A 21,369-nucleotide genomic window follows, 5' to 3' on the forward strand; every position below is an offset into this window, starting at 1 on the left:
CAAAAAAGTTCCTGATATCATTGTGAAAAATCTGGTTAAGATCCACCTATTGAATAACATAGGTCAGATTACCAATGCTGTTCTTAGAGAATCACACACTCCCGCAACTTCTATAAAGACGCCAAAAATGTCTGAGAGTTCTGACGTCTAAATCTTTGGTTTGTCATGCGTCAGGGATTTTCCTACACATACCATTGTCATTTTTTAAGCGTTTCAATGACTTTATCACATAAAAGTAGAAAAACAACAAGAAATATGTGGAGAAAGGTGTAGGTCACCACGCTGCCACGCATTTAAAAATATTAGACATATTATTACATCATATTATTGACTGATGGCATATCTCTAAATGGCATCTGATACAATTTAATTTTTAATTAGAACCTTTAAAGCATTTCAGTCATTTAGATGCATCAAATGAAATCTAATAAAAGCGGCTTTATTTTCCATGTATATGCCGTATTTATACACACACATTTATATACAAGGGAGCAAAGAGCACAATACATAATTTACTTTTTGTAAAACCACTGTCACGGTCCTGTAATAATGAGTCGGAGTCGGTTTAAGAACAAATACTGAAGCTCAAATATGGTAACAGAATGAAAAGAAACCCACACACACACACACACAAACCGGGAACTTACTTATTTTACACTTGCGAACTGAACACACGCTTCCATTTACAAAACGCAGACATGCACACGAGCCACTCTTATGTGCGCATACTCGCATAACAGGGCCAGACTGTTTGAAGTGACGGCCCTGTCGTGCATGAGGTGTATTTATGGACGACCATAGTGTGCCAGTGCGGAAATTCTTCGCATACTAGGAAACATCTGGCCAAATTTTATCTGCCGTATCTTCATTCTCATCTGAAGATGCCAGCAAGTAGTAACACACTCGCCGTGCAGCATCAACAGCGTCTGGCATCCCAGCCACCTGGATTCAGAATACTTCTGTAAAATCTGTCGTGTCACTGATAGTCAGAGATACGATTGTTGGAGGAGTTATATAAAGAGATAAACAGAGCGCATTTTTAGAAGGCGCATAATGTTACATTTTTAGGATTCCTTGCGGGACGAACAGCGGTACGTGTGATGACTTTTATGCACTCTACGGTATTAAATGAAACATGATTAATTTATTGTCAGACAGAAAATGGGTCACTTCCTGCTACTGTTATTCTAATGGCAGTGGCAGATCCATTGTCAGTGATGGTATGTGAACTTCGTGTGTGGGGTTGCATTCCTTTGACCTTGTCTCTGCTGTCCCCTACAGGCTGAGAGGGAGGCCTCCAGTCGCATGACAAGTGGTGAAGGAAATGAGATAATCTCATTCAGTCTCCTGCCTTTCTCTTACTGACACGCTTCAAAAATTGTTTCGTGTTGTTTTTCCTGATCCCCATTGCCCCGGCAACGGCCGCACTGTGAGCACTGACCGCACGACAGGGGGCGGAGCCGTCAGATGAGAAGCCTGTCAAGTGACACACAGGCACACTTGATGCAGGTATCGGGACGCACACGCACGAACGCCCAAAGCATTTAATGATGAGCTGAAACTGAAATATGAATGGCATCGGTCGCCCTGCGCAACACCTTAGCAGAATCTTCCCATGGGGAGAGAAAGGGCATCAAACATAAGCAAACGATAAGCCTGACGACGTCAACACGGATCAAACATTTATCTTTCAGACACACTCTGGTTCAACCATCACCTCGGTGGTGGGCTCAGGCCCTAACAGGCCCCCGCTGACAGCGTGAAGTCTATAATTATCTCTCCAGCTGTTTATACCCAGGCATTTGACCTCTGACCCAGGATACTTACACCTCTCATAATGATACGCAGCCACGCTATGCTTCAACAGGCATTGCTGGAGATAATGAGCAGGAGCATCTGCTTTGCACATAAATGCTAGGATGATTTAGCTATTTTCAATAAGTCACGCAATAGAAAAACTTTGAATATTTGCGGATGGTAATTATGCGATGATGTCGTGCTCTGAAAACTCACTTTGGTGAGGTGAATAGCTACCTTGCTGTTTTAGGAGATTATCTGTGACTTAGCACCCTCTGCTGGTATCTCAGAGTAAATGCGCACAGGAATTGTAATCACTGATGCAGAATGCGTTGTAAAAACCTGCTTAGTGGCTCATTTACAGCCACTGCAGAGGCTTACCATGCAAAAGCCTATGCCTGCTGATGACATTAATGTTGTAAATTATCAAAGCTTTGGGTAGAAAAACACAGATAGAGGTATTATTATTATAATTGTGATGAGGATTACTATTATTATTATTATTAGTAGTAGTATTATTACTGTTATACCTTTAAATACAGCACTGAAATTCAGCTGACGAAGACTAAAGAGAATGAGGGCCATCAGACCTTTCTACAGTCATATGGTGCACACGTTTTGCACATGTCGGTTGTGCGATACAATGAGGATTGTGACAGCTACCACGTTCTTTCAGCAGGGCTGGCGTGGTCATATAGGACAGGATACATACTGCGCGCATTGAATGCTGCTCAAACTGTAAAACATACTGAAAATAACCACTTTAATCAATGATTTATAGTGCTGAACAACCTCATCAATCTTAATGTGCCTCTTACATTATTTACTACGACAATATGAGCGGTCAAACGGGGGAAAATATGGTCGAAACCCCTTTTTTATGCAGGTCTTTTGCCAGAATATGTGATGGTATTTCCCCTTACAGACAAGCTGAAGTAAATGGCATGGAGTGGCAAGTATTCAAGCCTTCCATATTCATGTTTGCCATGTGTGGGTCAACTCTCTACTAGAGGATATGTACAGTATGTATATCTGCATAAATGTGTTCACATTAAGAAAATGTTCACAGTCAATTTTTACGGGTTATAGAAGAGATTTTAAATATGACCCTGTATCTGCCAACATCTTTTTCACTGCGGGTAGTCATTTCGGTTTTTATTGTCTAAAACTGTTTCCTATAATACTGTGTACAGTTTAAACAACATCACACTCAAGAATCTCACTGATTAGTTTGTGAGCGTGCACACTCATAACTCAGAGCCGTACACCCAGGCAGGTGCGGGAGAGCGCTACCAGCGCAGGTCCCAGGTTTTTAAACCGATGCCCTGCAGGCAGACTGTCAGCAGCACAGCAAAGCTTCCACGGTCAGACTCAGGAACAGGAAGAGATGTAGACGATAGAGTTAGTCGTTTGAAGTGGTTCAGCTCAAGGCACAGCTCAGAGACTCAGACATAAAGGCTCACGCTGCATCTTTGTCACTCTATGCGCCGCACGCACATATCTCTCTCACGTCCACGGCATCTGAAAAGGCAGCAAAGTGGCTGCAGAAAAAAGTCGCAGTGGTCAGGAGGGTCTCATTTATAATTCTCGCGTCTCTCAGTTTTACTGTCTGCGGCAATGATGAGAGTTCAGTTCCGTCTCCTCGTCCCGTTTGTCCCACACGTGAAGTTAGGAAATATGTACATGTGATACTTTGACTAGTGGTGTCTAATATCCACAAAACAAAGTGTCGGGCCTGGGGGTTTGGTTTTGCTGGGTTCAAATGAGGTGTCGAAGGTCAGGTGTTGAGCATGTGATCTCCTTGCCCAGAGCCCCACTCTACAAAATCCATTTCCCCGCTGGAGTGAGGAGGACTGTCCAGAGAGATGCCCCGTCGCTCCCCGAACACCTTCTCCTGCAGTTCGATGATGTCATTGCGGATGTCGGCCATCATTAGCAGAAGGAAGTCGAACGAGCCGGGTGGTCCCTGGAGAGGGGTGAGAAATGGAGGAGTTGATTCAGACAGTGAGTCAATATACACCCATTGGCCTGTGAAAGCTACAGGCAAGGAGAGAGTACTATGATTAACCTTAATTCCATGTTTGTGGGTTGCAGCATTTACTTGCAGAGGGTTATTACACATACCAGCTTCATTGCTTTACAATGTGTGTACATGCATGTGTATTACACATAGAATAAACTTACAGGTGGACCCCTGGGACCAGGAGCTCCTCTGTCACCCTGTGGATGAGAAACAGCACATGTTAATCCACATATAACACTTTGACAGGTGTTTTTGAAACAATGTGCATGTAACTTAGGTAGACGCACACAGTGCTACATAAGCACACAAGGAAGCAGACACACATGAGGGTGAACAAAAATGACAATATTAACCTTTAATCCGTCTCTTCCTGGTGCCCCCGGTGGCCCCTGTATGAATGATTAAGACACTGGCGTAAGACGTTCTGCAAACTCTTCAGCACATGCATGTGTGGAATTTAAAATGCATCATGTCTTCTTACCACTACCACCGCTTTGTACCACTAGCAGCCAGTCAAAGAAAAAAGGAGCAAGGCTGACACTTTCTCCTCATACGTGTGCATCCGTGGATTATGATAAACAGTCTTCACTAACTGTGGGTGAGGACTTGACAGCTGATGGATGCACTTTACTGGTATTCAAAATGTGATCTCGACCCAGCAGGTTTCAGGACAATTTATAATGTACTTCTAATGTCCCGTACTGGTGACTTCAGTGGAACGTAAATGCTGTGGTAACTCCCAAAATTATGGAGACAATGTCTCTTTCTTACCACTGCCCCCCTACGGCCTCGCTTTATATGCCTCAGGTCAGGTTCTGGACCCATGGGTCCCATGTCTCCCCGTGGACCCTGAGGACCCGGAGGGCCCTTCTCTCCTAGGTCCCCTTTCTTTCCAGGCTCTCCTGGGTGTCCTAGTGAAGACGGTGGATGATAAGGCAAGATTAACATCAGAAAAACACACAATGTGAAAGAAACATCAACTCTCACTGGACACAAAAGCTCTATAGCCGGTGGTGGATTTGGTTGTATCTGACGTTACAGTTATCATTACATTACCTGGGACCCCAGGAGCTCCTGGGGGGCCTTGTAGACCTGGAAGACAAGGGCTATCGGGACTTTTTCCAGGTCGTCCCAGAGATGGTTTATCACTGCTGTTGGCCAGACCAGGTACCTGCAAATAGAAAGCGGAAAAACTGAGTAAACTAAATGCAGTGGCATGGTGTGTGGTTCAACACGTTTTGATTCATTGTATCCATCATTATTTACCTAAAAATGTCTGGTACCTACATTTGAGTCTCTCAGGTCTGGCATTGTTTAGTTGAACTTGTCTGACGTGGATATGTTACCTGGTTGGGTGACTGTGTGTTTCCTAGACGGAGTTTTAGCTGGAGCAGATTGTTTTTCATGTTCATAAAATCCTGACAGGTAAACGAGCAGGTTCCCGCGCTCATCAGGGTGTCTGACTTCCCCGATGAGCTCACTGCAAGACAAAAAAAACCCAAAAAATCACACATTTAGACTTCTTCTGTTGGACAGAACAACAACAGAAAGAGAGCACACAGTTTAATAACGGCCGGTCGCACTGAGAATCTCCATCTCTAGAGTTTACAAACAACTGTAGCATAAGATTACTGGTCAGCGAGCAACGAAAGGAGCATGTTTATGTACATTTTAAAAGCTCATCTACTAATATTAATCTCTGGACACGCTCAGACACACTGTACTTTATTGTTACCATCACAAACTGAGAGCAGCGCCTTAAAGACTAAATGAAACCGTCAGTAACACTGAAACAAAGGAACTCACAGTTATGCACGGGGATGCAGGAGCGCTGGTCCGGTGCTAGTATGTAACCACTGTGGCAGCGACACACAAAGCTGCCTGCAGTGTTCACACACTCATGGTCACACACGCTGCCGCCCGAGACCGCACACTCATCAATGTCTATTTGAGCGTGTGGGGGGGAGAAAAGAGTGTTAATGTAATGTTACAATGAATCAATCACGTTTCTTTTAGCGACTTGAACGTAACAACTTACAGGTGAAAGTAAATGAGAGAAAGAACGAAACATTAAATGTGTGCTTCATGTTCCAGTATAACTCAGTTCTGGTTCTTATCTGTTCTGTTATCTCTTCTTACAAGGTGAGATATTTGTGTTTACATCCTCACTCCACAGGAACGGAACCAAGATATTTTTTAATATTTCTTTAGTCCTTAGTCCCTCTGAGACCATAAGCGTAGCTAAAAGCTGTGTTTAATGACCGTTCTGATCCCTCACTTTAGTTAATAAAAAATCTGCTGAACAGCTTGATGGCAACAAGGGAAAATATTATGCAGCACAAAACAGGAGGAGGGCGCTGTTTCACCACTTTAGTGCACTTTGAGGGGGCCAGAGGGAAGTCTAAAGAACATCTCCGTGCTCACATGAGCCAAAGAGAAGTTGATGGAATTACCACAAAGTATTAAACCCAGTGTGTGTGTGTGTGTGTGTGTGTGTGTGTGTGTGTACTGACCCAGGCAGTAAGGAGATTTATGGCTGCGGTGTCTCTCTCGGTCGAAGCGATATCCGGGGTAACACGTGCAGACAACTCGTCCAAAGTTATCAGTGCACTGCTGCTCGCAGGGCGACGCCGCACACACGTCCACGCCTGCAGAGGAGAGAGGGCAAGACAGTGTGTGGACGGAGTTTGTCAAACCGCCTCTTTCCATTCATGAAGAGCCACATCTGGCAAACTCCCCTCAATAGGTTCTACTATCAGTCCATCAACAGCTGATTGGACCCGACACAGAAGGAAATGCACATGTCTCAGTCAATGACATGAGTGATGTTTGAAATCCACTGAGCATCTTCAGGGTCTGAAACCGCTGCCACATGGTCACAGCTTTGCCTAGTAGTTTACTGTACTAAATTTAGCTTTGCCAGGTATGGACTGCAGCTTTAGTATCTAAATAATATGGTGCACTGTGGACTTGTGAACAGAAAAAAGCTAATAGTAGCAGAACACAGAGTAAAATACTGCTATCAAAATACCTGCTCAAAAAATAAAGCTCTAACCATAACTAGACTTCATTTCAGTGAATGCCAGATTAAGTGTTATTTCTCATTACTGATCACATTGTCTGGTTACCACAGCAGTCAATGCTTCAAATTAATTTCGCAACAAAGGTAACCAACTACTGTTAGTACTGTCCATGGCTGCTGTGTGTACTTTCTGACAGAAAGAGCATCTGCTACTGTTGATATTACTTCCTAAAAATGTCACTAACATTTGATTTTAAATCACTATCCCTATTGAATTATGTGGAAAAGAGCTCTGAGGACCAATTGTATAAGCTGTTGTATTAACTTTCTTGAGGATCTAAGTCCACAGGTTGTTATACTCATCATAGAAGAACAGTGTCCTCTAGTGGATAACAGAAGCCACTGTTACTACACGGGGTATAAAATACACAGATCAGATATAACATTATGAACATATTATTATTCAGAGAATGGACATGGGCCTTCTGAGAGTGTCCTGTGGTGTCTGGCAAGATAATGATGTAAGAGGGGGTCTTTGGGTCCTATGGGTTGAGAGGAGGGGCCTCTGTGGATCAGGCTTGTTCCAGTGCATCCCACAGATACTTGATCAGTTTGGGATCTGGGGAATTTGGAGGCCAGGTCAATACGTTGTGCTAGTTTTCATGTTTTTCTTTCATGCGTGTGCCTGTGTCAGGCTGCATCCTGCTGGGGATGGCTGCTGCCATCAAGGAGTGTCATTGCTATGGGGTGGGGGTGTCTGGTCTGGTCTAGGTGGGTGGTACATGTCTTAATAACATCCACATGAATTCCAGGTCTAAAGGTTTCCCAGCAGAACGTTGCATTGTTGCAACATAGTTAATGATATTTACTTCCCCTGTCATAATGTTGTGGCTGATCAGTGTACAGTTTATGTCTACACCATATTGCTGATCAGGATAATGAAAGTATTTTTTGTCCAGATTCATTATTTTTTAAAATGTGGCAGCAACCACTGTGGTGTAAAGTTTGATAATACATAATGTAATTACTCTAAACTGTCACGATAAAAAGCAGTTGTATGTTCTTTTTAGATTGTGTTTTGGATTGTGCAGCTTTTTCTAACTACTAAACTGCTGTGGAGCGGAAAGAACGTACAGCTCGTAAGTATAAATGCATGTGAATCTGATGTGAGAGTTTGTGTATAAAACGCAGCACGGACAGTGGAGTGCATGGTTTACCTACTTTCAGGTACGCACTGGCCCATCACAAACCTGAACCCCTCACAGCATTTCCTCCTGAAACATAGAATAAAATAAAATAAATATGGTGCGACCACTACAGCATGTCAGGGTAGCATCATTAAAGGAATTCTTTAATATTTAAGAGCCACTTCATGCTCGCTCAGATTAGACTGATACCACTTTAAGCTATTGGCGGATTTTAGCTGGCTGGAAACACTGAGAATGGGGAACCACCAAAAAAAAAAAAAAAATCTACCAGCACTTGCAGAATGCCATATAGGAGGCACTATGCTACAGCGACATATGGTCTTTGTTAGAAATTACACGAGTGTGGTCCCATGATTACAGGTTGGTAAATGAGGTTTGTGATAAAAACAACATAAACCACGGTAATATTGCCAAACTGCTTTTTGGGGGATACTTGAGCTGTCATTTAACCACATGGGTCCCATAAACCAGTAACTACACAGCCGAGGTGACCACGCTGCATTATTTTCTGGGGTATCCCCAACAGTGCAGATTAAAAACAGCATAATAAGCGAGTTTACAGACTCCACAAGGACCGATAAGAAGCTTAACAGTGAAACATTTAAGTGCAGCAGTCAGTGCTGACACGTGTACAGTATCTTGATTAGTGTGGCTGTAGATAAATGTGAGGACAGTGATGTATAGACACACAGACGCACTGATAGCTCAGTAAAGTGGTAGAAGAATATTCCAGCCCTTAACCTAAGTACAAGTACCAACACACAGCTATGTGGAAATACTCCATTGCAAGTAAAAGTTTGCCTGACATAAAAAATAGAGTACAAACATGAAAGTAAAATTACTGGATTATTCACGCTGACTGATGTAGAATCATCAGTGGTAACATGATGACTCTCTGGTCGCAATCAATGGTCAGTTGAATAATACAGATTATCTCATTACCACATCCCGTCAGTGGTTAGGAAGGCAGCAAGCCCGCTTCATAAAAGCATCAAAAATTGGATCATGGAACAATGGAAGAAGAGGGCACGCCCCGATGAGGAATATTTTATTTTACATAACATGGACGGTGCATCACTTCCCCGGGGAACACATGGCACCAGGATGCGATGTTGGAAGAAGACAAGGCGTGACTTCAAGATGTTCTCATGGCCTCTGAAGTCTTCCAATTCAACATCTGTCAGACGTGCTGGACAAACAAGTCCAGTCCACGAAGGCTCCACCTTGCAATTTGCGGGACTTTAAACTGTACTGGTGCACTGGAGCCCATACCACAACACATCAGGGCTATTTTGGCAAAAAATAAATAACTAAAGAAATAAAAAAGGACCTACACAGTAGTATTAGGCAGGTGGTCGCAATGTTATGACCGATTAGTGCATAATTACGCATGTAATCGTTAAATTGTTATTACTGGAGCATTAGCGAGTGAGCTGCTGAGCGGAAATTAGAAAAAAACCTGAAGAAAGTTCTGTTGTGCAAATCTGTTTTTGATTTTGAGACTTTTCCTTTTTTTTTTAATTTATTGTTATAAAACCATGTGGGAAAAATCAACATTTGCTCTTAGCAAACTCACAGAAATCTAAACGTATACAACACATGGGTTTTTATGAGACGCAAGAACCTTTAACTTTGCGTGTTATTTTAAAAGCCTGCTATATTATCCACTGCATAAAGGGTGTAAAAGGGATTAAATCTGCCAAAGCTGTAGAGTACAATATTTTGCTCTGAAATGTGGAGGAGTAAAAGTATAAAGTAGCATAAAATGGAAATATTCATCAGTATAATATAAATTGTACTCAAATATATTACTAGAATAAATGTACTTAATAACTTTTACTTAGATTTTACTTATTAATAACCTACATTTTCACAGGATCCGAACTAAGGTAGGATATCTTATTATTAACATGACTACTGAAGATATTGATAAACTGATAAATTGACACTTATTCTTACAGGAAAAAAAAACTAAATACTGCATGATGCTCAGTTGGAGTTCAATAAAATCAGACTTTGTGGTCATTTTTTTTTTTCGTTTGTTTGTTTTGCTTGAAACTAATAAAAAATTAAAAACTGTTAGACTCCTCCAAAGTCTGTTTTCTGGGATGCAGGCTTTTACCAGTTTGTCAGCATTGTGCAATGATTATTGAGAAACAGTTTCTCCCAAAATTGATTTACAATGTTTGGAAATGACATCCATACAGCCATCCCACAACAATCCACCACATGTTACAGACATTACAGTTGGAAAAACAGGGAGGAAATGGCTCAGAAACTGGAGCCGCACAGCCACGCAACAAATATCACACAGGCGCACGCTCGGAGGAAAAGGGGAAGAATGCACGACTCCTGTCCTACAAACTGCATGCTGTTTACCGGAGGAGATTTAGCATGCCATCTCATTCACTGCCCCCTTCTGACAACAAGTTGCTTTTATTCTCCTCCAAGCCTCCATGCAGCGTAACCTTAAATCACTCTGAGATCCCCCCTTCCCTTTTCTTGAATGAAAAATAACCTATAAAACAGCAAGGCTGGCTTAAACTGATGAGATCCAGATGAGAGCAGCTTTTAATCTGCAGCCTGTAGCTGGGAGTGTTGAGAGGGATGGATAAGACCGGACATGGAGATGAAGTGGAGAAGGGAGAGTGAATGGTCAGATTAAGATCGTCACTCATTCAATCAGTCGGTCAGTCAATCCGTCAGTCAGTCACTCAGTCAGTCAGTCAGTCAGTCAGTCAGTCAGTCAGTCAGTCAGTCAGTCAGTCAGTCAGTCCAGTGGTAGTTGGACTAATGTGTACCAGATGTAAGCCTGAACTAAAACATTTATCAGGCTTCAAGATTAAACTTGATCTGGTATCGCTTTATATCTCTGACATCAGTGAACTACAGAAAAACCTGCACCACATTTGTTTTAGGAGTTTTTTTGTTTCAGTACCTGTTAACTGATGTGAGAAACTCGCGTTAAAATCCAGGAAACGCCAAAACAAAGGTGGAGTTCCATTTAAGCTTCCAAACACGCATATGTTGGTTTGACTCATCATGACCCACATTTGAGTCATCTTATGCAACAGTTAACCTCAGTCTGCCCTCCTGAACTCTTACATTTCCTTTTTTCCCTTATTTAGGCTTCGCACATAGATGTTAGCTGTGACACATTCGCTGGGTTTACGCGGAGCCAAATATTCCGATTACAGTCAGTTTAGAAGCCCAAACCGAATGAAAATGCTCCATATAAGCACCTCAGTTGGAATAAAAAGGCCAAAACCAAATTAAATTTTATTCGGTTTCACAGGGGTAGAATATTCCTTTCCCCAAATCGATCGCAAGCCATGTAAACGGTGAATCGGAATGAAGTCAGGCTCCGTTCTGTCTGCGCGTGCTCTGTCTTGACGTAAATGCGAAGTGACGTTCGAGTAAAGTTTCCTCAGCTGCTTCCATGGAGAGCTTGTTTTTAACAACAACTCTGAAAGAAGTAGACATTATCGCACGCTTAGACGGCAGAAAGAAATAGAAATATTTAACCGTTTAAAAAGGTCCATCAAAAATTCATGTCACATATCTGTAAAATGGCTGAAACCTCCAATAGGAATGAGAAAAATGTCTCTGCGTAAACTTGGCTACTGATGAAAATGTTTTCTGCACCTTTGTGGACGCATGGACACAGAATTTGTCGCAGTTATTGTCACTGATGTCGCCCTGTACGCTGGATCTGGCCGTTTTGTCACAGTAGATCAGGCCAAATATAGATGCACTCATCCTCCAACTCCAAAAGACTGAAGCCAGCAACCTGCTTCTACTTATAAGTTTGGAGTTCAGAGATGTTGTTAGCTGGTGCTGTTATGACAACGCACGCAAGTTATACGGTACATATAGTATACTATTTTTAAGCACGGTGCTACCATGAAATGTTGGAGACTTGAAGTCAAATAGCTCAACAACCACTGGATTAATTAGAGATAATATATAAATATTTTAACAAATACTAGAATTAATGTCATCTTAATTTCTTTTACACGTGTAGAACTGGTGGCATTCCCAGCAGACTCAGATACACATTGAGATAAGTGCTAATTAGATGCTAACAATTTTGTTCACGATTTGTTTCAAACCCTTCTCAGTCAATCACATGGCAGCACCTCAGTGCAGTTGCAGAGGGAGATTTCATCATCCCAGTGAGGAAAAGCATCTTCAGCACATCAGCCTTCTCCGTCAGAGTCTTGACACATACAAAACATTCAAACTCACACTCAAAAACTGTCTGTTACTAAATCAGAAATGTTGTCACAATCAGATCCATTGTGCACTTGTCTGCAACCTGTTCTGTGTGTGCAAGTGGTATTTTCTTTGAGCGTCTGCCTGCTTGTCCGCCCGAACTTTGTATCCCTCAGTTTCAACTGTATTTTTGTAGTTTTATTCTTTTGCTGGACTTAAACATCTGTCCTGGGATTGCAGCTAAACACTAGCAACTCTGCTAACACTGGCATATTTACATTTTTCATTCACACATGTTTAATCACGCACTGTCTGACGAACTGCTGACGTCCAAACCGAGCATCGGAACTGAGAAGAAAGTTGGTGCCAGTTGGTTTCAGAAAGGTGAGGGTCCATACACACACCTATAATAAAATGTAAAAAACAACATCACAATATATAGGTCAGAAAGCAGCATGCCAGTCCCAGCAGGTCTCCTCTGGGTGTGTCTGACGGACAGGATGGGGCAGGCCGAGTCGTCTGGACAAGAAGTTGCGGGTGGAGTGAGACGTGGACCGTGCGTTTTTGTTTTGGAATGTGAAAGTATGTTGGTCAGACAAGCAACAGGCCCGGTCAACGTGATATGGCCTCTAAAACACACCGCACGATTACACTGGAATCTGTCTTGACAAGTGTATGTGAACTTAGAGGGGTGAGTGTGCTGGGAATCAGGAGAGTTTATCCGTGTATGTAATGGTTTTAGAAGTTGTAGTGTTATTTTGCTGGCACAAAAGTTTTACATTGGCACCTGTAATTGGCTCTTGGTGTCGTTTACTTAAAAAGAAAAAATAAAGTCCGTAATCTGCTTTCCATAACCCAGGAGAGTGTGTGTTCATGTCCGTGAGAATACATCTGTACATGCTGCAATTATACGTGTGTGTGTGTGTGTTTAATGTCAGTCGGGGTTTATTAGAGGAGAGATCCGTGACGTTAGCAAGCTCCCTCTCCTCCTCTTCGTTTTCACGTAATCTCAACGCACTTTACTCGACTCTAGGACTCAAAACATGCCTCATGTTTCACTGTGCACTCCATAGATTCGCTAGTTGTTGACATAATCGCTGTCTCTGTCGCTCCAGTCCCAGGACTGACATGTCGTTGACCTCTTGTTGTCCATAAAACGTGATTAAGTGTCCAACTTTTCCGTCTTTTATTTCATTCAGAGGAATATTCCTGCTGCGGCTGGGAACGCTCAAAGCCTTTAACGGCCACGTTTACACATCCAAAGAGGACCATCTGTCTGTTGAGGCTTACTTCAAATAAAGTTTTTTTTTCTGTGATCATAAAGGACAAAGGCAATAAACATCACTCAGTGCTACAGTGTGGTCCATTTGGCCGTAGACTACAATCATTCCTCTAAATACAGTTTGTTTTTTATCTGGTTCATCAAAACATTTTCTCAGAAGCTTCCCAGTTCCTGTTTCTGATTGTCAGAGGCAGAGAATTCATAGAACCCAAGTTACATTTGCAACCATTGTTTCTCCACCATAGGCTCTCCTCATACTACAGTCTGTCTCTGTTTCTACACTTGCTCTCCTCTTCAGCTCTGGCAAAGAAATGAAATCATTGCTGATGTACAAAACATTGGTGCCGGACATGGTCTTTGTTCCAAACAACCGTTTCTGTTGACCTCTTGTCTTCTTTGAAACCTTCTTCTGCAGCTTTACCAAGAGGCTTAAAATTGTCGTTTTAAGTTAAATGTCTCTATAACTTTGAGAAGACCAGTGGTCAAATATGGAGACGACATTCATGATCCTACAGGACACATGCAATACCTATTATCTGCAATATGTACACCATACACGTCAGCTGTAAAGCAAATGTTGCCATGGTAATATGCTAAACTATGATAGTAAACGGCATTAAATCTACATGACTGGAGACTACTCTCATTAACATTGTAGATCGCTGAGTCTGTGTTTCCATGGAACTCGTTCTGTCTGAGCATTTATCTCTGTGCTGTTTATTGGAGATGTGCCAGCTCGGATTTTTGCCTGCAGCACAGGCTGTTCTGACATTACACGCAAAGATTAAAATGTGATTCAGATTCGAACAAGCAATTACATATCTCGAAACACTCAACGCTGTTACCTCAAACTTTAACTTATATAAATATGTCCTGACTGTTGCACACATGTATGAGTCTTGCTACAAACTTTTTCCTTATGAGACATCAAAACGTGACTGTAACAACACCCCAGGACAATGAACAAAGACCCGATGGAACAGTAGCTTTAATGGGTCAAAATGTCCCTTACTAGCCAGTAATTAGTATTGCTTGTTTGCTGGAAAGTAAAGTTCACACAAGAAGAAGAGGTACAGTTTCATAAATGTCTACAAGCAGTTACAAAACAAACATTTATCCATAGTGTGTTGGACAAAGTCGTGCGAGGCTTCTTCGCTTGGTTAAGTGTTTTCTCATGAGTTCATGTGGTGAAATCAAATGAACCGCAGCCATAAACAACAAAACAAACAGAAGCACTGCGAAGTTCAATGGGATTTTTTGTTTACAAGTAGATATTTTTTTTCCAGTGTTCCACCACTGGATTGCCTGAAGGACTGAGAGAGCCTGTCAGGATACGTCTCAGTTGGTATATGCACTGTTTTTCATAGACTTGTCTGCAGTATTAACGTTTCTAACGTTCTTATATAGGCCATCCTGTACGTCGTGCCAACCCGCCAGTTCTTCACAGCTGATTATCTATGCACTGAGATAGAATACGGATGACAGAAAGGTCGCAAGGTCTTTTCACATCAGCCCCTCTGGTCTTTGGGAACCACTTTCTCCCACCAGTCACCCCAAGTGATGGTGGCAGCTACCTGCCCAGTGAGTGGTGCAGACAGCCCCATGTACAACCCCACTCTCCTGCAGCTGCTGCCAAAATCAGCATGGCAGCACTGGAATAAATCTGAAGACAGTTTCCAGAGACGGGCCTGGTTCTGGATCACTTTACACCGAAGATTATGTACTTTAGCAAGGGGTCTCCGTCCAGGGGGGGACTGCTCGCTGTTATGATTTCCGATACAGCGTTACTGTGATTTATTTGTGCATTCGCAGGCAGGCGCTATAAAGGATATTACTTTTAGCACAAGGAGAAAACCTGACTACCTTTGCAGACCCCAACACAGGCAGTGCAGTGGTCCTGATTCACGGTTCTTTCCGACAGACATTGCTGCAGTCACTGCGCATTACAAGCCCCATTCTCTTTCAGCCAGTGCTGTTCTCCCAGTTTGTAGATAGAGTTTCTACACGTGAAAAAGATTACCGGCTTCAGCACTGCTTTCTTTTACGCTTCTCGTCCTTGGAAATTAATCCAGTTTTGAGTGTAGATTGCAAAGACGTGGGATGAAGGGGATGTTTAAATGACAGGGGAGGAAATGCCACGGGTAAGAAATGAGGGAGGAGGACACTGACAAGAGGAGGAGGAGGAGGAGGATGGTTTCAAGACGGGGACGAAGGTTGTAAGCTTAGTGTGTTCCCTCTTGGGACCGTGGCGGGAAGAACACAGGAAGCGGAGCTCAGGGGAGGTCAACGGCCTTTTGACACACCAGGACAAGAAACTGGCCACGTGCGCATATGTGTGTACGTCTTGCCATTTTGATGGATGCCTCTTACTGATGGGCCTTATACGTGTTGCAATTAGAGCATGTTGCATTCATCAGCCGTGCTGTAGTTGATTTATTCGCCGGGCAGTCGCAGACAGTTAAAATACTTGACTGGTTGGTGTTTGTACGATGGCGCGATGATGGATGACACTGAAACACATTAACATCACGAGACCAACAATAAAACCACAGTCTGGAGGGGAGCCATGTCCATCTTTTCATATGTATGTATATTCTTCCGTGAGCCAGTATTTTTCATTTCCTATGTTGTGGTTTTTGGTTTTTGTCCTTTCAATGTGGTGCTAATTTTCAGCTGGTTCTGTGACTGCTTGAGGTTTTAAGAGATTTTTATAAGGTGTTCTTTCCATGCACCCTTTGTGTGTGTGTGTTTGTGTGCATGTGTGTGTGTGCGAGTGTTCAAATCCTCACTGAAAACAGATTTATAGCTCAATAATTCATGCGTTCCTCACATTTGTCTCACTACACATCCGTAAGATGAATCAAATTCCAACGCTTGCGTGAAGATTAAATATGTTTTTGTGATCTTCTAGGTTTTTCTCTGCATATTAACCAAAGCCCTTCTTCAAGACGGCTTCCTGTGAAGGTGTGAAGGTGTTGCCCGAAAACACGCACGTCTCCTTTAGTGTTAGTGTTATAATTACACGTGTGTGTATTCTTTTTAACTTGCGTGAGTATACATATGCGAAGGTGTGAGTATGGCCGGCGTGAGCACCTCCTCTCTGTTTATTTGCTCTGCCAGTCTACTTCCAGGACCCGGGCCTCAGGGGAGACATCAGATCTCTGGCCTAACAGAGGAAGCTTTGACTGGAAGCACTGGAGGTCTGAACCATTTCCACCAGTATACAGGCTGACCTGCACTCCTCCTCTTCCTCTGTGTTATGCCTCACCTCGCCTCATCTTTCCATCGTCCTCCCATCCTCAAGTCTACTCTTAAAAGAAAAACACCCTTTAAACCTTTTGTGCCTTGCCGTCGCTTCTACACTGCGCCCTTGTTTCTTCCTGTGTGAAGACATCAACAGCCAACTTTCATCTTCAGGCGAAGTGACTCTGCACATGGCTCAACGTGTGAAACTGTTCCTACATCAGAGCCCCTTTCCTGTTTGTACGTGCTGGCATCACACACAAACCCTCAGACACCACAGACCAGATCATCAACCAAGCCCGATGACGGAGAGTGATGCAGCATCTCACCACTTCATTGTGACATTTTGTAAATTACCCGACATGGTTTCCTGGAAACCGCTAACCCGGTCTCAGTGAAACATGTGCAAGTGATTCATTTTCACATTTGATGGCAGATTTTCAATCTAATTATTGGGGATTCAGATGAAAAGTTTTATAAGGCAACGGGGTGTTGTGATTTTCATTTGTTTCAAGAAGGCAGAAGAAGAAAGATCTGGTCCGTCACGGCTTGCTTCTCAGTCATTCACACGTTTTTAGTTGTCCGCTTTCCTGCTTCAAACTCTCACATCACTTCAGACCATCCATTCATCTGCCCTTCCTTCCTGCCAACCCACCACCCACTGCTACACTCCAAGTTGGATCCATATCTGTTTCACCACTGACATACTGCATTCCTTATTTGTTTTAGCTGTTGATCAAAGCATACTGAAGTTACAGTTATATCATGAAAATAGAATATAATATAAAGTACAGACCCTCACTTTTAATGTGAGGATATCCCATCCACATTGGAGGAAACGTGTAGGAATTACAACCATTCTTAAATACAGTCCCATCCATAGGACGCCATGCATGCTATTTAGAGCTGTGAAAAGCATCCAGTATTTGTATATGTGTGTGAACGTGCGTGTGTTTCTAAGAGGAAACAGCTTGATGTGTCTGTAAAGTGCTTTGAGTACCAATACGTAGAATGTTGCTAACAGACGAACGCTAACATGAGAGAACCAGACTGCAGGCGTCTCAATACTAATGCAACAGAATAACCTCCAGGACAAACTCTGCTTCCCGAAAGTTATATAATAATGAAATAATGAAGGAATCGCCCACATCTATCCTTGAAGCAGCTTTTGATTCAAATGTCTGATCACTTTTGAGCTGCTAAAAAAAGGGGGGACTTCCCATTAAAGTAGCTGTAATTCCTAAAATCAGAATATTTAGAATTTTACACAGTTATATAATTATTACATAAATAATTATGAGTTATATAATTGTGAATGCATTTTCCTAAACAGCTTGCCAAGAAAAAGGAAACACTGTATATGGGTCTAACAGATAATCTGCGCCTTGCCAGATTATCTTTGAACATGTCGCCTGAAGTTATTTTGTTTTTCCTGAGTCATCGGTAAAGGCCACAAAATTGACGTTGGAAGCAGAGTCACATTTAACTTTATCTTTGGACATACTTGTGGCAAGAGATATTCCAATAAATTCTATCTTCCAAAAAGAGTTATTATTATTTTATGTTGGAGTCAGTGGTGAAATACCATGATTCTTGTTCATCCTCAATCAATGGATAAATGCACCACAGTCTCAAGCAAAGCACGCCTGCAGGCTCTACGAAAGTTTTTCCAGATATAAAACATCCAGTGATGACAATGAAAAACGAATGACACAAAACATAATAATTCACCTTGTCTTCAGTTAAAATCATCTTTGCATCACACTGAAAGATTCATCAGTTTGACTTATGGGGAAAATGAATTTTCGTTTCAATACTCAGAAAATTGCCAGGAAGACGGAACGGCCAGCAGCATAAACAGCTCTCATAATAATTAACACATTAAACTGTAATTGATAAAATGTGAGTGAAAGCACGTCCAGCTGACTGGACTGAACTTGTCGAACAAGAGGACTCATGATTTCGAGACCATAGACGGAGAAGGGCCCACGTCTTGAAGTGTGTGTCCCATGGCTGATGGAGCTCTCTCCCTGTGGTCTGTGGCCTTTGTGACCCTGTCTAGGCTCAGTGTCTCTGCAGGAATGCGGCATCTCTGACCCTTTGAGCCGCTTTCCCGTGGCACACACAAGTATACGATCAACTCTGCCCAAGTCTAAGTCTGCAGGGAGCTGGAGGTTTGGCATCCGACTCGACAGCAAAGACCGTTTAGATGGAGAACATATGGAACAGGAGATGGGATGGATTGACAAGCTGCTGCTATATGTGGAAGCATTTGAGAGTTAATGCATGAAAAACTGCCAGATATAAAGTCTTTTTGGCCAGCTTTTTGGTTTGAAGTAAATATACCTGGTTGTGCAAGTGATTTGATAATTCAATTGTAATGATCCACGCTGGTTTTGCATGTCACCTAAATACGTCTTTCTGTCAGATTGACTGATATTTTGCAGACAGTTCTGTAATGTCTGTGACGGCCGTTGTGTTTTGTTTTGTTTTAAAGAGTTTGATTTGCTCACTGACCTACTGATACCAGACGTTAGTGCCCACATTGTGAAAGTCTCTGGCAAGCAACATTAAATATTGCAGGATTGCTCTTTTCCAGACCCGAAGTGTTTCCACCATTACTCACTGCATCATGTTTTGGCATAAAACGCTGTCAGGATGCATACCGCCAGTATGTGAGTGACAAAGAGCGAAGCTGTCAGAAGTCACACTTATTTTCCTAAGATGTTTGGATAATAATTTTTTAAGATATTAATGGGAGCAAAAGACGCTGGGCTAAACAAACTGGAAGGACAAATGACTGACACTGTGATGGAGAAATAAGGAATGGAGGAGAAAGTAAACATAACCACAGGGGATGACTGAATGCTAGATAAGGGTGAGAGAAAACGGCTAAGCAGTGAGGTCATGCCGATGACAGATTTCTTATAATGATGTGTCTAGTTCAGTTTTCATGCCAGACAGGAAAGGCTGTTTTTTTAAGGAGGAACTTCCACTAAAACATCCAACAAGAAACTGTAACTGAGGCTCAAAGTAAGAGGCTGATAAGACCAGCGAGGTCTTCCAAGTTTTCTAAATGGCTCTGCGACTGTGCTGATGCTAGAAAATCCTGGAGGTACTGCAAGATTTATTGCCGTTTTCAGTTTTAACTCCCCAGTTGTTGAACTCCGCACTCCCTCCATTCTCAGTTTTCTATTGTGCTACATGAGACAAAGGTCTATGCATCTACACACATGCACCCAGTCGGGGCTTGTCAACTTCAAACAATGGCCCAAAAACAATGTCGTTCCAGTCTGCTATCAATTGGCTGGTGATTTGTTTTGCTGGGGCATTGACAGTGACAGCGCAGCCATAGAAAGACAGAAAAAAAGCTAATCTAGAGCAGATTGTTTGCCAAAAAAAAAAATAAATAAAAAAAAAATGCGCCATTGTACTTGTCCAGAGGGCTGTTCAGGTGTGCGCTAATCAGATAAAGATGGACGATGATGACTTTTGGGGAGGTCCGACTCCGGTCTGAAGCTCTACGAAGACAATTATACCTCCATTAAACACAGGAAGCGTAACTCAAAGGCCTCGTAAAAGTCTTCTCTGAGAAAATGAAGACAGAGGACAGCTTTAAGTGCCTCTCATTGAAATTAAAGGGCGAAGCACAGAGCGCCATATAGCTTCTCAGAAAGAACCTTGTGTCAACCCACAGTGTGAGAAAAATGGAACAGGTTACCGTTCCCACAGCCTGGGTTTTGTTGATCACCATCCAAAGCACACAGGGAGAACACGCCAAAGGGTGAAAAGAAGGTGATAGTTTGAATAGGATGCCCCTGTGGACTTTTGGATGCAAAGTAAACAATCCGAGAGCGGATCGCGTTCGGCGGACCTGACAAGAGCCGAGACTTCACCAGGCCAGAGATGTTTAAAGATTATGAGCCGAGAGCGAAAAACTACTTTGTCCTCTGCGTTAATGATGAAAGCTGAGCTAAACGCAGAGCTGTCAGTGCCTCAATAAAATCCTCCCCACATGATAAATAGTAGAGAGCACTGAATCCCTAGCATACACACACACACACACACACACACACACACACACACATATATACATATATAACATGTCCACAGCCTATAAGTACACACAGATGTTTACAGTTTATCAAATGATGTCCCACTTAATACAACCAGACATCTACAATCTAAGGTAACACTGGCAGCACTTGCGCTTGTGCGCACACATTTACAAGCACACAGGATGATCTCATGCATGTGCACCTGTGCACGCCCACACACAATGGAAGATGCTCGCATGAAAGTAACAAATGTGGAGCTATTCAATCCAGACATCTACGAGGTATAACAAGGCGCACATGGACGCATGCACATACCGCTCGTAAACATATGTCCAAACATATGACACGACGGCGGGCGCATCTGGTCCTTGTTACCTGTTTCAAAGGAAAATTAAATCACCTCCTTCCATACTTTAGTCACAGGGTTTCCTGCTGTTTGACAAGACTGATTTCAACACCTAATCTCACTGTTTATTGTTAGTCCATTATGTGTTAATTCTGTCACTAAGCAATTGCCGCCT

The 21,369-nt window shown here is 42.5% G+C and overlaps 1 protein-coding gene across 1 annotated transcript in view; it reads right to left on the reverse strand.

Moving 5' to 3' along the window:
• Positions 1 to 418: 418 nt before the first annotated feature.
• The window catches only part of LOC125004982 (collagen and calcium-binding EGF domain-containing protein 1-like), a 33,589-nt gene continuing 12,638 nt past the window's right edge, over positions 419 to 21,369 (reverse strand). The window contains exons 3-11 of the mRNA XM_047579849.1: positions 8,064 to 8,116; positions 6,334 to 6,468; positions 5,627 to 5,764; positions 5,167 to 5,300; positions 4,877 to 4,991; positions 4,592 to 4,731; positions 4,174 to 4,209; positions 3,982 to 4,017; positions 419 to 3,763 (exon numbers count right to left, since the gene is read on the reverse strand). Of these exons, the coding sequence (XP_047435805.1) occupies positions 3,575 to 3,763; positions 3,982 to 4,017; positions 4,174 to 4,209; positions 4,592 to 4,731; positions 4,877 to 4,991; positions 5,167 to 5,300; positions 5,627 to 5,764; positions 6,334 to 6,468; positions 8,064 to 8,116 (976 nt within the window). The 3' untranslated portion in view covers positions 419 to 3,574. The remainder of the gene's footprint in view (positions 3,764 to 3,981; positions 4,018 to 4,173; positions 4,210 to 4,591; positions 4,732 to 4,876; positions 4,992 to 5,166; positions 5,301 to 5,626; positions 5,765 to 6,333; positions 6,469 to 8,063; positions 8,117 to 21,369) is intronic.

Source organism: Mugil cephalus, chromosome 3 (assembly GCF_022458985.1).
Source record: "Mugil cephalus isolate CIBA_MC_2020 chromosome 3, CIBA_Mcephalus_1.1, whole genome shotgun sequence".
In the NCBI taxonomy this organism is placed as follows: Eukaryota; Metazoa; Chordata; class Actinopteri; order Mugiliformes; family Mugilidae; genus Mugil; species Mugil cephalus.